At 37.2% G+C, this 15,028-nt stretch overlaps 1 protein-coding gene across 1 annotated transcript; it reads right to left on the reverse strand.

Annotated features, from left to right (window-relative positions):
• Positions 1–823: 823 nt before the first annotated feature.
• Positions 824–14,602, reverse strand: LOC128990976 (golgin-45-like). Its single transcript, XM_054413663.1, has 7 exons — positions 14,417–14,602; positions 10,800–11,383; positions 10,411–10,610; positions 8,506–8,634; positions 7,527–7,620; positions 6,189–6,314; positions 824–4,737 (listed from the first exon to the last, which is right to left on the reverse strand). Exons 1-7 carry the CDS (start codon positions 14,430–14,432, stop codon positions 4,591–4,593), a joined length of 1,296 nt encoding a protein of 431 aa, XP_054269638.1. The 5' UTR covers positions 14,433–14,602; the 3' UTR covers positions 824–4,590.
• Positions 14,603–15,028: the final 426 nt, after the last annotated feature.

Genomic DNA, 15,028 nt, shown 5'->3' on the forward strand with positions numbered 1-15,028 from the left:
CACCGTACTATATGAGTCTGAGGCTTTACAACGGTTTACCTGCTCATTTTAAAAACATCAATAATATTATAAAGTTTAAGAAAGAATTCAAATTATTCCTTATAAAAAAGAAATACTATACAATAGAAGAGTATTTAAATGATTGTTTTTTAAAAAGTGACTAGTTTAATTTTAATTCTTAGATTTAGTTTTTCATTTTTGTTAGCTAAGAAATGACAATGTCATCTGTTTCACCAGCTTTGCTGGAAATGTGAAATGTTTTATGACAATAAAGTGATATTATTATTATTATTATTATTATTGTTAGGGTTACCAAAGTGTCCAAATTTTCAACCATCTTTCACAAACCCGGGCACACCATCACTGTCTGAGACATCGCCGTGATTTTTGCAGACGCATTTCACAATAGACAAAACACTGCGATCGTAAAAGCTCAGCTCAAGCTCAATTTTATTTTATAACTTGGTGCGATCCCTCAAGCTTGTAGTTTAGGCTTTGCTTGGCTTGAAAATCAATCCGCTCACACACCTCCATAACTAACATAAGTTTTTTCAAATTTTTGTACTACTGAACAATTAATTATCGTGGCACCTGCGACGTCCCCCAAAGCTGCCCCTTCTAAGGCGCCGGGAACGGTCGCCCCACCCACGCGACGGCCCTGCTTAGTTGTGCTTAGAGTCCTAAACCTGACTACTGTATACTAACTTGATAGAATTACTTGTGGAAAGAAAAATGCAGCATTTAGATGTAATTGAATATCTGCTGTTTATTAGGTTATGATATCTGTAATTATCTCTCATTTATATCATCTATTATTTTTAATGGTAAAAGGAAAATAAACAGTAATTTTTTCCAACAATATGAATATAATTAACTGACACCTGTATACCCTTAAACTTCTAAATTACAAAAATATGTACAAAACTCAATAATCATAACACAACCACAGCATATAATAGATGAGTGAACGAAGTGAACGAATCTATGTATCGTGTTCGTGTCTAGCGGAGTCGGAGAAAAGTTGTCCACTTGTGTGTGTCTGTGTGTTCGCACCAAAAACTCAAGAACCGTCGCACTTATAGCGTTCAAATTTTGCACAAATAATTATGACACGACTGGGAAGACCTCATTAAAATTCTAGACGATTCCGCTCAGTAGTAATTATAAAATACTTAAAAAACATTTTTAAATTTGTCCCATAAGAATAACATTAGGAGCTACCTTCTTCTTCTTTGTATTTGTTTACGTTTTGCGACCAAAAATTTTGTTGTCTACTTAAGACAGAGAGAACGACTTTTACTCTAAGCTCTTTCATTCATGGAGTAAACAGTTTGGCGTCTATGAATATATATCATTATAATTTCACAGCTTTCAGAATAATGTTATTTAAGCTAATTAAATTTCACAACTTTCAGAATAATAAATTGAACTTAACAATATTAGTCGGCAGTTATATACCTTTTATGTGCAGTATTAAAATTCACCTTTAAATTAAAAGTATATAGGTATGTTTGTATTTAGAACAAAGCAGCTTTTTACATTATTCAATTTAATGTTGGCATTGAATATTAAATATTCAAAGATGTTAGTATATTTTTAAAATGCAATGCGAAGGGGGGGGGGGGAAACAGGTCCCCGACGTAGAGGAAGCGGAAAGGTGAGCAGTGAAAAGAAAGGAGTACGGAAACCCTTTATGACTAACGTATCGGTAATACTTAAGGGAGAGAAATAGGTACACGATGTAGGAAGTGGTGAAGGAAGTAGTCAATGTGAGCAGTCCGGAGTGTGGGAAGCCTTTGTGACCATTAGAATAATGTATCTGCAATTCTAAAAATGCTATGGGAAGGGAGGGAAATAGGTCCACGACACTTAGGAAGTGGTGAAGGAAGTAGTCAAGGCGAGCAGTCCGGAGTGTGGGAACCATTTGTGGCAGTTAGATTAATGTATCTGCCATAATAAAATGCTATAGGAAGGGAGGGAAACAGGTCCACGACGTAGGAAGCGGTAAAGGAAGTAGTCAAGGCGAGCAGTCCGGAGTGTAGAAACCCTTTGTGGCAGTTAGAATAGTGTAACTGCAATACTAAAATGCTATAGGAAGGGAAGGAAACAGGTCCACGACGTAGGAAGCGGTGATGGAAGTAGTCAAGGCGAGCAGTCCGGAGTGTTGAAACTCTTTGTGACAGTTAGAATAATATACCTGCAATACTAAAATGCTATAGAAAGGGAGGGAAACAGGTCCACGACGTAGGAAGTGGTAGTGGAAGTAGTCGAGGTGAGCATTCTGGAGTTTAGAAACCCTTTGTGACAGTTAGATTAGTGTAACTGCAATTCTAAAATGCTATGGGAAGGGAGGGAAACAGGTCCACGACGTAGGAAGTGGTAATGGAAGTAGTCAAGGCGAGCATTCTGGAGTGTAGAAACCCTTTGTGACAGTTAGATTAATGTAACTGCAATATTAAAATGCTATAGGAAGGGAGGGAAACAGGTCCACGACGTAGGAAGTGGTAATGGAAGTAGTCGAGGCGAGCGTTCTGGAGTGTAAAAACCCTTTGTGACAGTTAGATTAGTGTAATTGCAATACTAAAATGCTATGGGAAGGGAGGGAAACAGGTCCACGACGTAGGAAGCGGTGATGGAAGTAGTCGAGGCGAGCAGTCCAGAGTGTTAAAAACCCTTTATGACAGTTAGTTTAGAAACCCTTTGTGACAGTTAGATTAGTGAAACTGCAATTCTAAAATGCTATGGGAAGGAAGGGAAACAGGTCCACGACGTAGGAAGCGGTGATGGAAGTAGTCAAAGGCGAGCAGTCCGGAGTAGGCAAGGAGGGAAATGGTAGTGGAAGTAGTCGAGGCGAGCATTCTGGAGTTTAGAAACCCTTTGAGACAGTTAGATTAGTGTAACTGCAATTCTAAAATGCTATAAGAAGGGAGGGAAACAGGACCACGACGTAGGAAGTGGTAATGGAAGTAGTCGAGGCGAGCGTTCTGGAGTGTAGAAAAACTTTGTGACTGTTAGATTAATGTAACTACAATTCTATAATGTTATGGGAAGGGAGGGAAACAGGTCCACGACGTAGGAAGCGGTGATGGAAGTAGTCGAGGCGAGCAGTCCGGAGTGTAGAAACCCTTTGTGACAGTTAGATTAATATACCTACAATACTAAAATGCTATAGGAAGGAAGGGAAACAGGTCCACGACGTAGGAAGTGGTAATGGAAGTAGTCGAGGCGAGCATTCTGGAGTGTAGAAACCCTTTGTGACAGTTAGATTAGTGTAACTGCAATACTAAAATGCTATGGGAAGGGAGGGAAACAGGTCCACGACGTAGGAAGCGGTGATGGATGTAGTCAAGGTGAACAGTCCGGAGTGTGGGAACCCTTTGTGAAAGTTAAATTAATCTATTTGAAATTCTAAAATGCTATAGGAAGGGAGGGAAACAGGTCTACGACGTAGGAAGTGGTGAAGGAAGTAGTCCAGGCGAGCATTCCGGAGTGTAGAAACCCTCAGTGATGATTAGAATAATGTTCAGTGTCTGCAATTCTAAAAATGCCATGGGAAGGGAGGGAAACAGGTCCACGACGTAGGAAGTGGTGAAGGGAGTAGTCAAGGCGAGGAGTCCGGAGTGTGGGAACCCTTTGTGACAGTTAGATTAATGTATCTGCAATACTAAAATGCTATGAGCAGAGAGGGAAACAGGTCCACGAGTAGGAAGTGGTGAAGGAAGTAGTCAAGGTGAACAGTCCAGAGTGTGGGAACTCTTTGTGATTAACTCTTTGTGATGGGAACTCTTTGACAGTTAGATTGATGTATCTGCAATAATAAAATGCTATGAGAAGAGAGAGAAACAGGAAATACATTACGTATATTACCAATGACTTTGGTTAATTAATGGACGAGAAGTTAGGATTTTTGTTGACTGAGATTTGGTTTTTTTTTTAAGAGGTTGGCACTGGCAGCCTCTTTTAACCTTGCATTTGCCTGTCCACATAGACTAAGCGCCCGTGCGTGGATCGTTTACAGCAAAGCAAGGGGTGAGCCGGTACAGGACAAAGGTGAACTGAAATTTAGTGGCTGTGACTAGGATCCGAACCCACGACATCGCTGCCTTGGGCCCGAAGTCCGCGTGACGCTACCGACTGAGCCACCGACTCACCATTATTTGCCCCGACTCATGGGTTGATTTGCCGATACAAATAACATTTTTGTGTTCACCAGTGACACCGGTAAGTATGCTAGGTGTGGGTGGACTCTTTCATTATTGCGCTCATGTTCACTCATCCCGTTACGCGCAGAACAAGCGTACTACTAGTATAAATATATATATAAACAGTAGTATTGCCCTCATAGATACCTCAATGATTATAACTTGGTTAGAAGTAATTAATTATTCAATAGCATTGAGTAATTGAAATTTACAGGGACAAAATTGTAAATACAGGAGTCATTAATGAAAGACTACTAGAAGAGAGCATTGTATACAAAATCTAACATCAGTCTAAAAATTTCTAAATCAGTTTTTTTAATAGGACTATCAAACGTTAAAGGTACTTTGTTTGATACATGAAAGAACTGCATATCACAGATGTGGCAAGTCATATAGTTTTGATTTCTCCAGTGCAATGGCCACAACATGATGGCGAAAACAAGTGAGCAGATGAAGTAACGGCTACAGCGGCTCCCATCACGGCGCTGTAAGCAGCGTCCGCGTTCTCCAACTCTGGTACGGGATGTTTCAATAGCTGCAGGCAAAAAAAATCACGTATCAGTGCATGTTTTAACTTGAGGTTTACAATTAAAAAAGATTAAGTTCTCAAAATTTAATTTATGTTTTAACAGATCACAGTTTTTGCGAGTAAGGGTTTACTAAAAAGGAGTAAAAATAATGCTTGACTTGCACAAATTCTCTCTCCTTATAGTATTTTATACAACTAAATGGCCTAAGATTGCATTTAATGTTTTAAACAGTTAAGCAAAATAATTAAATGGATATACTATTTTTTCAATAACATTTAACTGTCATACAGCTACTTTGGGCTTACTTTATACTTTTTTTGGGCTATGCTACTTTTTGTATTAACTTCAATAGGTCTTCTGACACTTATCGATTTGGGTATTTTTACTTATTCGTCTTAGAACCACAAATAAAATATGTTAGGGTCATTTTAGAGAATTTTGGTTTTTTCTTAAGATGATTTTCAGTAATGCCTCTTACAAGCTCCAGTCGAAGCCAAGCAAACTAGCTGAAATCTGACACCATCACCGTATTCTTTACTTCCCTAACTACTATTTCAGCCGGCCGTCACACAGAAGCGATGATAAGTTTGATTGTAGTGATGGATATAAAATCTATGCTCCAACCAAGTGTTAATCGTATTCTGTGACTACATTTCTAAAATCCAATAGGTCAATCCCTACATTGCCAGTTGGTGGATGTGAATGGGGAAAAGTGTTATGCGTAGAAACAATTTGCTTTGACTTAATTGTAGAAAAACTACACTTAAGTCAAAGCAAAAAAAGTTTACGCATCCAATCATGGACAGATAGAACTTTGAAATTTTTGTATTATGTTTGTAATAAATATATTTTATTCACTTTGTGTGCAGGGAGAAGCAAAATAGTATATTTCGTACCTAGGGCCGAAAATGAGGTTTTGCCGGCTAGAGATAGTTTTTAAGTTCAAGACGAAGTCGAGAACTTAAAACGATCGAGAGCTGCAAAATCATTTCGGTCTGTGGTACGAACGCTATTTTTCACCACATTATACCCTAATACCACTATATAGCACAATAAAAATGCACACTGATACTCAACACAACTACATCTTTAAGGTTATGTTAAGAAATAATTTGAGCAATCAGCAAAAATAATAATAAAGAGTTGCTAAGCAGCGGTGACAATAAAACAATTCTATTGCAATGCTATGGATACTGATTGTGTATTTAATATGCATTAATGTTTTAAGAAAGTAAGCGGACAGCTGATTTTGCAGCCCTAGGGATGTAAAAACCTGCTCTGTCCCCAAATACGATGACAGCTGGCATGGCCAGCAAAACGTAACTTTCAGCCACCAATTAACGTATGTAAAACAGCTAAAAACATCATAGTGTGGTGAAAAACCAATTTTGATCCACATAAATTACATCAGCCTATTCAGATAAACTGACAAGTATTATCGTTTGAGTAGGCCTACCTCCAAAGCTACCGTCTCTGCAGCTGTGTTGGCAGGTCCTAGGTGGCTCAGGTCCGCTGGCTTGGACGGGACGATACCGTTGCCTAGCAACTGAAGCCTCACCACAGCACTCAACTGCATGTTCACCTGGACAACACAACTGAGCTGACACAAGCATATGCAATTACTCAATAACTCAGCATTCATCTCCGTACACTATTAAAAGCTTCGGTTCAAAGCTTTTGGCAAACAACTCTTTCTTTAAATCTAATTGGATATGATCCTGTATTTACATTCTGGAAGTCCTCACTTTCCTAAAGTCAAATTATTCTAACTTTCACTCCGAAACCACCCACTCATATCTGCTTCGCAATAACTTCAATGTGAGAATTCAAGCCCAGTTATTGGGTCTTTGAACGCCAAACACTAGGGAGGAAATGACATTTCGGGTGGATTTTCAGTGTTTTTCTTCCTTTAGCCTAGCCTAAATCAGCTGAAATACTTATCTCTACTGTATGCATGGGCGTCCACCTAATCTTTTTATATGGGGGCTGGCAGGACCGGTGGTACGGAATAATCCCTAGTGCACAGGATGCTGGTGAATGTTTAACATTTAGGTTCAAATGTTTGATTGGTGGCACACTGCCGTCTGCACCATGAAGGGGCAAACTGACTCAACAAATTTTGACTAAGTTCTCTTCATTCTGTGGCGGTGTGACTTGATCCATTTGAAACAACTTTAAGCGATCGAAGTGTAGTATAACGGCACAGACCCCTTTGGACATTTTTGTACCTAAATTTGTTTTGTCAATTTATTGTTTTATGCATAGCCTAATTTTTTAAATAAAAAAACCTACCCTCTAAGGGTTTTTTTTAAAACCCTCATAGGTTGTTCCTCATAATACAGTATTTTATCATCAATCTGTAACCGTCTAACTCTATTTTTTATTTTACAGTTCAATTTTCCATTTTATACAAGAGCACTGGTCTGATAATAATTGTTTTATACATTTAACTTTTATTTGTTTTTACTCCACAATCTGAAAAAAAAATTTAACGTGGGGTCTCATGGGGGGGCTTGAGTCCATATGGATGGATGCCAATGACTATGCTAATTTGTGCTAAATATAAAAATTACCAACAAATAAGTTTCAAAAGTTTAAATGAATAGGTTAAATTTCTACATAGTAACTTAAGTTAAGAGAGATTTTTAATATTTACAAAAAAATTGTCCTTGTGTTAGAATGACATAATTTTAATAAAAAAAAAACTGAAATCCAAAATATTATGATGCATAGTACACAATAATATACTGTTTGACCTAAACTTCTTGACATACATATATATGATTCTGCTTACCTCACTCAAATCAAGAACATTGGTACTGTTGAGTTTGTGGATACCACTTCGGAGAGACGTGACATCAAAATTGTCACACAAAACACACAAATCTCTGTAACATTCAAATAGACGTACTAAATAAAATTATTTAATTTTACTTTACATGTACACAAATCAATTACTGTACTAATATCGTATGAATTAGGATAGTTTTACTATGAATGAAAATACAAGGGGTGCCGTACCCGAATTGTACATTTTAATAGGTAGAGTTCAAAACTGTGATTACCAACCTCAATCAGGTTACATTACAATTGTCACTTAAGTTATTATTCATATTTAATAACTGCTTCCTCTCTTGATTACCATTTGACTGTGGATTTTAACACCAAAGATGACAATAATGTCTTCATCCCCAGAGGAAGATCTTCAGGATTTTGCCGAGTTCGCAAAGTATGATTAATTCTGTTACCGTGGCATTTGTCAAAGATTTTCTAAGATTGAGGAAGACCATGATAATGTTCCCACAACCGTGGGAGTCGTTATTTTGCCATGATCTGGAGGATGACGATTAATGTTTCCGTGATTCCGAAAGCAATGATGATGGTTCCGTAACTGCAGGGGATAAACAAGATTTGTTGTCGCGGTTGCGGGAAACAGTGATGATCTCCATACGACCATTGAAAATAGTCATGATATTACCCCGATAACATTGTCAATTGTCACCTATAGGTGACGGCACGGTCAGATTAAGCGAGGAGTCAAATTAACCAAAGTCTGGGGTTTAGTGTATTTTTTACATTAAAAACATTTTTATCATGCATCAATACAGTTATAGGCCTATTGAGAATACTTTTTACTTTAAATAAGATTGGAGTGACTGAAAACTACTTTAAGGAAAGCTTACAACAGTTTTTGCAAAAATATTTAATGGAGCTAGGGTTTTTACTTAATAATCTTTAAATGTAACTAAACTCAAACAATACTTTATACTCACTTGTGTGTGCTAACAAGGTACTCTCTCACTCTCCGTCGTTCTTCCAATATATTTTTGGTCATGTCTTGAAGATCCTGCACTCTACGGGTCAAGAGTGCTTTCCACTTGGCCAATTCTTCAACCATGATACTAAAAAATATGGATAAAATTTAGTAATAGAATAAATGTTTTCTGGCCTAAGTACTAGTTACATTTTGGCCTACGGTTATTTAACATTTATTATCATTTAATTACCTAGACCCCTACCTTTCATCCAAAACAACAATGTATTGGTAGAAATATGTTGTTAAATACTGTACCTACTTATTTTAGCAATTTTCACTCCCATTTTGTTGTATGCCATAATGCTCTGGGGATATAGTAGTCTAGATTCTATCCATGTGTTTTGCTTTGCAAAGTAAAGCCTTTGACTATTTAGTCAATGGTAAAACAGTAAGGATTTTGGCCAATTTAGCTAAAAATCAGGATGACTGTAAGCAAGGTTTAACTATAATATAATATAATATGACCGTCAATTGCATTTATATTTCAAAATCTTGTACTTGTAAAGGAAAACCAGAGCGATTTTAAATGTTTTGACAAAGTTCATGGTTATGTGACAGGTGGCCGAATGAAAAAACAAAAATGCGCTACGAATAAATAATTTATTAAACCCAACTTATAACAAAACAATAATAATGTATTTAGCTTCCAACTTGCTGTATGGAATCTATTTATGTTTAGTTTACAAATACAACACGAATAAGTTATTGGGGAACATAGCCTCCCGAGGAGGCTATGGGGAAAGGCGACGCAACTTTAACTTTACATTACCGACCGAGCCGAATTTTGAATTTAGACTAACTAGACCGAGTGCTCCCTGTCCATCACCCAGAGTTAGGCGTGGAGGGGAACCAGCCAATCACGTTGCGGCTATGCCGCGTGACGTCAGTGCAAACACTGGACGGTGCTGCCGCGTAACAATCACTCAGGGCATTAGGCAAACTGTAGCTACGCATTAACTGGATTTCATGAGCGACTTGCTGAGCTGTATCAGCAAATTCCAGCCATGCGCGGTACACTTTCCGAGAACGTTGGCCCGGCCCAGCACTGAGCCACGCTGACGGAATATTCCATGGTGAGGCAACTGGCTGACACAAAAAGCTGGGAGGTTAACAGTCCAATATTACAGACCCTCTTTTTATATTTGAAATAAAGCAAAGCTTTTGTGACGGTACTGACAGGGTTTCCTGAGGGTGTAACAAAAACCTCCCCAACTGATATGTAATCTGGAATAAATCCATATATGGAATATATCGTATTTATGTAATATGGTCTGGGAATTTTTGGGGCCGTCACAGTTATAACACTAAAAGGGCATAAGATATTGTCCCACCCTCTTCTAGATTGCGGAAAACAATAGTCAGCCACAGATTAAGTGTTTTAATAAATTGCCACATTAGATCAGAAACCTTGAAATCCAACCATTTTTAAAAAGGAACTGTCAAGCTGGTTTATAACTAAAGTTGTCTATTCTCTTAATGATTTTTTTATACATTTTAATTTAATCTTTTATGAGCTTTGATCCAGTGATGTTTTAGTGATTAGTTGTAATCAATTTATTGAATTTTTCTTCTGTTTAAATTGATTTGTTGCTGAATGTTATTTCTTTGTTATGTTTTATTCTGTTGTACATCAGTTAGTCTGACAAGTATTAATTATACTATTTTCTTTTATACTACAGATTACTGTGCTTGTGTTCTTTGACATTGTCTACAGCAATGTTATGTTGACAAATGACAATAAATGGATTCTGAATCTATGTAAAATAAACTAATTTAAACAGGATTCAGTAAAGATTCATTTGGACTAAAGAGACTTGACTGTAGTAGGCCTACAGTTGTAGCTTCTTTGTCAATAGCTTACCTGCTTGCCAGGAATTTGCTCCGCCAGACTTCACACTGGCCTGCTAGCCACTCTGTTTGTTCCTGGTGCGTATTTAATTTCTGCGCTGAGTTCAGCAATGCCCGAGCAAGATGCAGCTTGTCCTCAGTCAGAATGTGGACTCTAGTTTCCATATCTTCCCCCACCGAGGCAACAAGTAGATTTTTCAAGTCACCATTCACCTTCAAATCAAAATATTTTTGTTTTTATTAAGAGATTTTTTTAACTTAAGGTTCATTTTTATATGTTACAAAACTGTATTCTAAGCAGAATGTAGAAGCCAGTTTTATTTTAAAATATTTAATTACCATGTATGCTTCAACAACGAAAAAGGCCGCTGCCGTGGATATAGAAACAATAAATATACATACCTGAATTTGAAACTTCAACTGATTTTCAAGCTGCATGTTTTCTTTTCTTAAACGGTCAATTTCTTTTTCATACTGTTCGTTATTTGACTCTAACAAATGGGTACTCTGAACACAGGAGTCCGCTGTTTGAAGGCAGTCAGTTTCAAGGTTTTGTTCCAACACTGGCAGTGAGCCTGTGGACATTTTCTTTGATTTCTTTTTGTGCATTTTCTTTTCTTGGGGAACCATGGGGTTTACTGCACATTTGTAAGGCTCATAAGGAACAAATTTAGGTTCTTTACCATGCAATTTAATTGCATTTTGATCATGTTTGGGAGGCTTGACAATGATCGGTGCTGGTCTCAGCTGAACGATTTTCCCAGTAATTTTTGGAGGTTGAGGCATGAAGTTTTGAAAATCTTCAGGAATGTAAATTAACTTATCTCGTAAACATTCAGCCTTTTTAACTGTAGTTTTCTTGTCTATACTTATTTCTGAACTTGTTGGTTCATCAGTATTTTCCATTCCATCTCCCTCAGTCCTTTTGCTGCAAGTGGGTTCTTGGAAAGATTTCTCCATTGAGTGATAATGTATTTCAGCAAAATCTGAAATGAGTACATATACTTTCAACTTCAATTGATTTCTCGGCACCAAAAGTAAAGAAACTGTCACCATACTATTGATTTATTTGCTGATGAGCCAATTTACGCCAACAATTTATGGCCAATAAAGAGTTCTGACCCAACACACCATTATTCACTTTATTTCAATGAGTAGGCATACACAACAATGTGATACAAAGGAGACAAACCCATTAATTACAACACTTGTTGTTCACAAAAAGAAGTCTGATTAAAAAGCAAATGAAAATTTATTTTTAGTATGCATTGGAGATTTTAGGATGTAGAGTTTTTTTGTGAGGATTTAAATTCTGATCACAATTAATTAGGCTATATTTTGACCTAAATTCAATTAAAGGTAAGTTAATCTAAGTAAATTCAATTTAGAATTATTTTTTTATGTAGAACACATTTGGATAAAACTGTGCCAATCAATGTTAATTTTATACCCAACGTTAATGAAAATGTCTTCTTTAATGTGGTAGTTGAGATAATGTGGAGAGAAGTCAAAAATGCTGGGGGAAATATGAGATCTATGATGTTTGCAGATGACATAATGCTATGGGAGAGAGATGAAGGGGAGTTACAAGACAACTGATATAGCCTATGGACAGAGGTTGTAAGAGAGAGAGAGAGAGAGAGAGAGAGAGAGAGAGAGAGAGAGAGAGAGAGAGAGAGAGAGAGAGGATTGCAAATAAGTAAGGAAAAGAGCAAAGGTGATTGGAAGGGATGGAGAGTTGGAACAACCTTTAAAAGTGGAGGGGAACCGCTTGGGTTAGTTGAAATTACATAGGCTTACCGATAGTTACCAATGGTGCAGATGTTTGAAATGTAACAGAGAGGGAATGGAGTAGGGTTCAGGCAGGGAAAATGATATTTGTAAAAGTTATTAAAGGGAAAACAAGATTGGATAGGAATAAAGAGTTAAAAGTTTGAGACGAGTAGACGAGTAGTTTGGCCACTTAAGAAGAACGGAAAATAGAATCCCCCCGAAAATGAGTGAGCTTCACAAGAACGGAAGACGACCAAAAGGGTAGACCTCGAAGAAGCTGGATAAGAGGAGTGCATTCACAGTATGTGGAGGAAGAGGAATTGTGGAGGGACAGAAGAAGATGGAGAGGCCTAGTGAACACCCAGACCCGGAGATAACCGGAACGGAAGAGCATATGTATGTACGAAAAGGATAGGTAACATTGTATCAAACCGACCATGAGTCAATAAACTAGGCCTACTCTCACTGTAGCTGGTCACCAGATCAGGTAGCCTACCTCATGTCTTTAGAAAGCAGATATGATTAGTAGCTTAGCTTCAAGAAAAAAAAAATGACTGCAAACCCATGCAGCCTATGTTTTAAGCAACAGTTGCATTGGTCAATGCAAAAATCACCCTTGGAGATAAGCTCAGAACTACAATAGACTCCCTCTTATCCGGACTCCTTGGGACCGAGGCCAGTCCGGATAACGGTTTTCCGGTTAAACTGACGTCCCCAAAAAAAAACTCGTTAAAACGGAACGTTTAAATTACTGTGATATTCAACTTAAATTTAGGAGGAGCACTGTATTCAGACACGTGATCACTGGACTTAAATCTTTCCCACGAAAACGGTAGTTTCAGTACCGCCCACTTCCTGCCGATCTAGTCCGGTTAAACCAATGTGCTGATAAAAATTTTCTGGTTAAAGAGATGTAATTTCCACCGAGTGTAGTCCGGTTAAACCGGGAGAGTTGTCCGGATAAGAGGGAGTCTAAAGAAGGTACTATGCTAAGGTGTTGGATTTACGGGACCAGTATTGTTATCACAGTTTAAGATATAGCCTCTCAAGCCAGGATAAAGACAAGCTAGACTAAGGGGCAAAATCCTACCTAGGCCTAGCTCAAGTCTTAGAGTGCCACTCATGAGGAGTATAAACCTATTTAGGTAGCCTAGCCTACTTTGGCATTATTTGGAGTTCACCCTTATAGGCCTACAGCACTCTGCGGCGGTTATGTTAGGTTGGGTTATCATAAATAGAAAGTATGAATCATCTGTTATCAGTATGTATCCAAAGTACCCCTATTAACTTAATCGTACAGCTCGGTGGGAGCGGGGCCCATTTAAGAAAACAGTAGGCCTACCCTAGACAGCTCGGGTGGACATTGATGGGTCTGGTTTTGGGTAGACTTCCATATCTGTTGGCAAAAACAACCGAATGAAAATATTGATTATTGGATTGTGTAATTTGATATATCTTTTGGTGAGTTTTAGGTTAACCTAACCTAACTAACCAATTATGATATATCAAATAATCAATATTTTCATTTGATTGTTTGTGACAAAAGATACGGAAGTCTACCCCTAGGTTCGGGTAAGTTGCATATTTGATCACGCCTTTTGCTTCTTTTTATTTCTTCAAGTGTATTTTCAATTAGGCCTAGGCCTTAACATAGGCTATATGAAAAAGAAAGGTTAAATCGATAAATAATTCATGGACGTAAAATAAACAATTGTTAAAATTCTTGAAAATGTTTTGTGAGACCTTCCCTTCATGTAGCCTAGGCCTATCCCTAGACTATCAAACCGAGAAATGGGCTGCACTTTACTTGACGTCCTACACTCATTCGAATGAAAATATCGATCGATATATCGATTAATCGATTGCTTCATTCGATATATCGTTTGGTTAGTTAGGTAAGGTTAACCTAACCTAACTAACCAAACGATATATCGAATGAAAGAATCTAATGAAAATATCGAATCGAAAAAACCAATCGAATGAGTGTAGGACGTCAAGTAAAGTGCAGCCGAGAAATGAATACTAGCCTAGTCTAGCCTTAGGTCAACTTATCGATAGTAGGCTACTAAATGAAATAAAATAGTATGGAATTAGGCAACTATGTTCATATATATAAGGATGTGATATACTCTACATCGAAACCTATCCTGTAAAATGACAGATAATCCAATTATGCTAGCGTGAATACAATCATAATAGGATAGTAAAGTAAGTTAGTTTGTGATTTTATACAAAAGAGTATTTACCCAGATTCTCGTTCATATTTTCTGTTATCAATTAGAAATAGGCGAAATTGATTAAGATGCAGTTAAAAAACAATACATTCAATCATGCCATTGCCACATCACAACAGCTCAGTTCATTCATATAAATTATTTAATTTAAAGTACTGTATTGTATTGAGGTGAAAAATGAAAGTTATTTTATCGTCGTCGTCGTCGTCTGCATTTTTGTATATTTATTTACCAGTATGATAGGTACTATCGCGGTGCGACACACGGGAGGGACTAAGGCTAACATATCTTGTAGGGTTAGCGTTCGCCGCTAGAACCGCTAAGTTGAAAAAATTAATAACTTTTTAATTATAAAATATTGTTTTAAAATTATAAAATAAATTTTTAGTTTTTAAAATAAAACTGTCATAACATAACCTAACCAACCAGTGATAATATAAAAACTGTATAAGATAAAAATCTAATTAATGATTACTTATAATTTTTAATTAATTATTAAATTAATTTTAAAATTTAGTATCATAAAATTAAACTGTCATAACCTAACCTAACCAACCAAACTTGCTGATATAAAAATTTTTTGACAAAAAGTTAATGCTACCAGCGGGATTCGAACCCGGAACC

This window comes from Macrosteles quadrilineatus, unplaced genomic scaffold, assembly GCF_028750875.1.
Source record: "Macrosteles quadrilineatus isolate MER2022 unplaced genomic scaffold, UCM_ALF_1.0 Scaffold_3__2_contigs__length_128488019, whole genome shotgun sequence".
Taxonomy (NCBI): Eukaryota; Metazoa; Arthropoda; class Insecta; order Hemiptera; family Cicadellidae; genus Macrosteles; species Macrosteles quadrilineatus.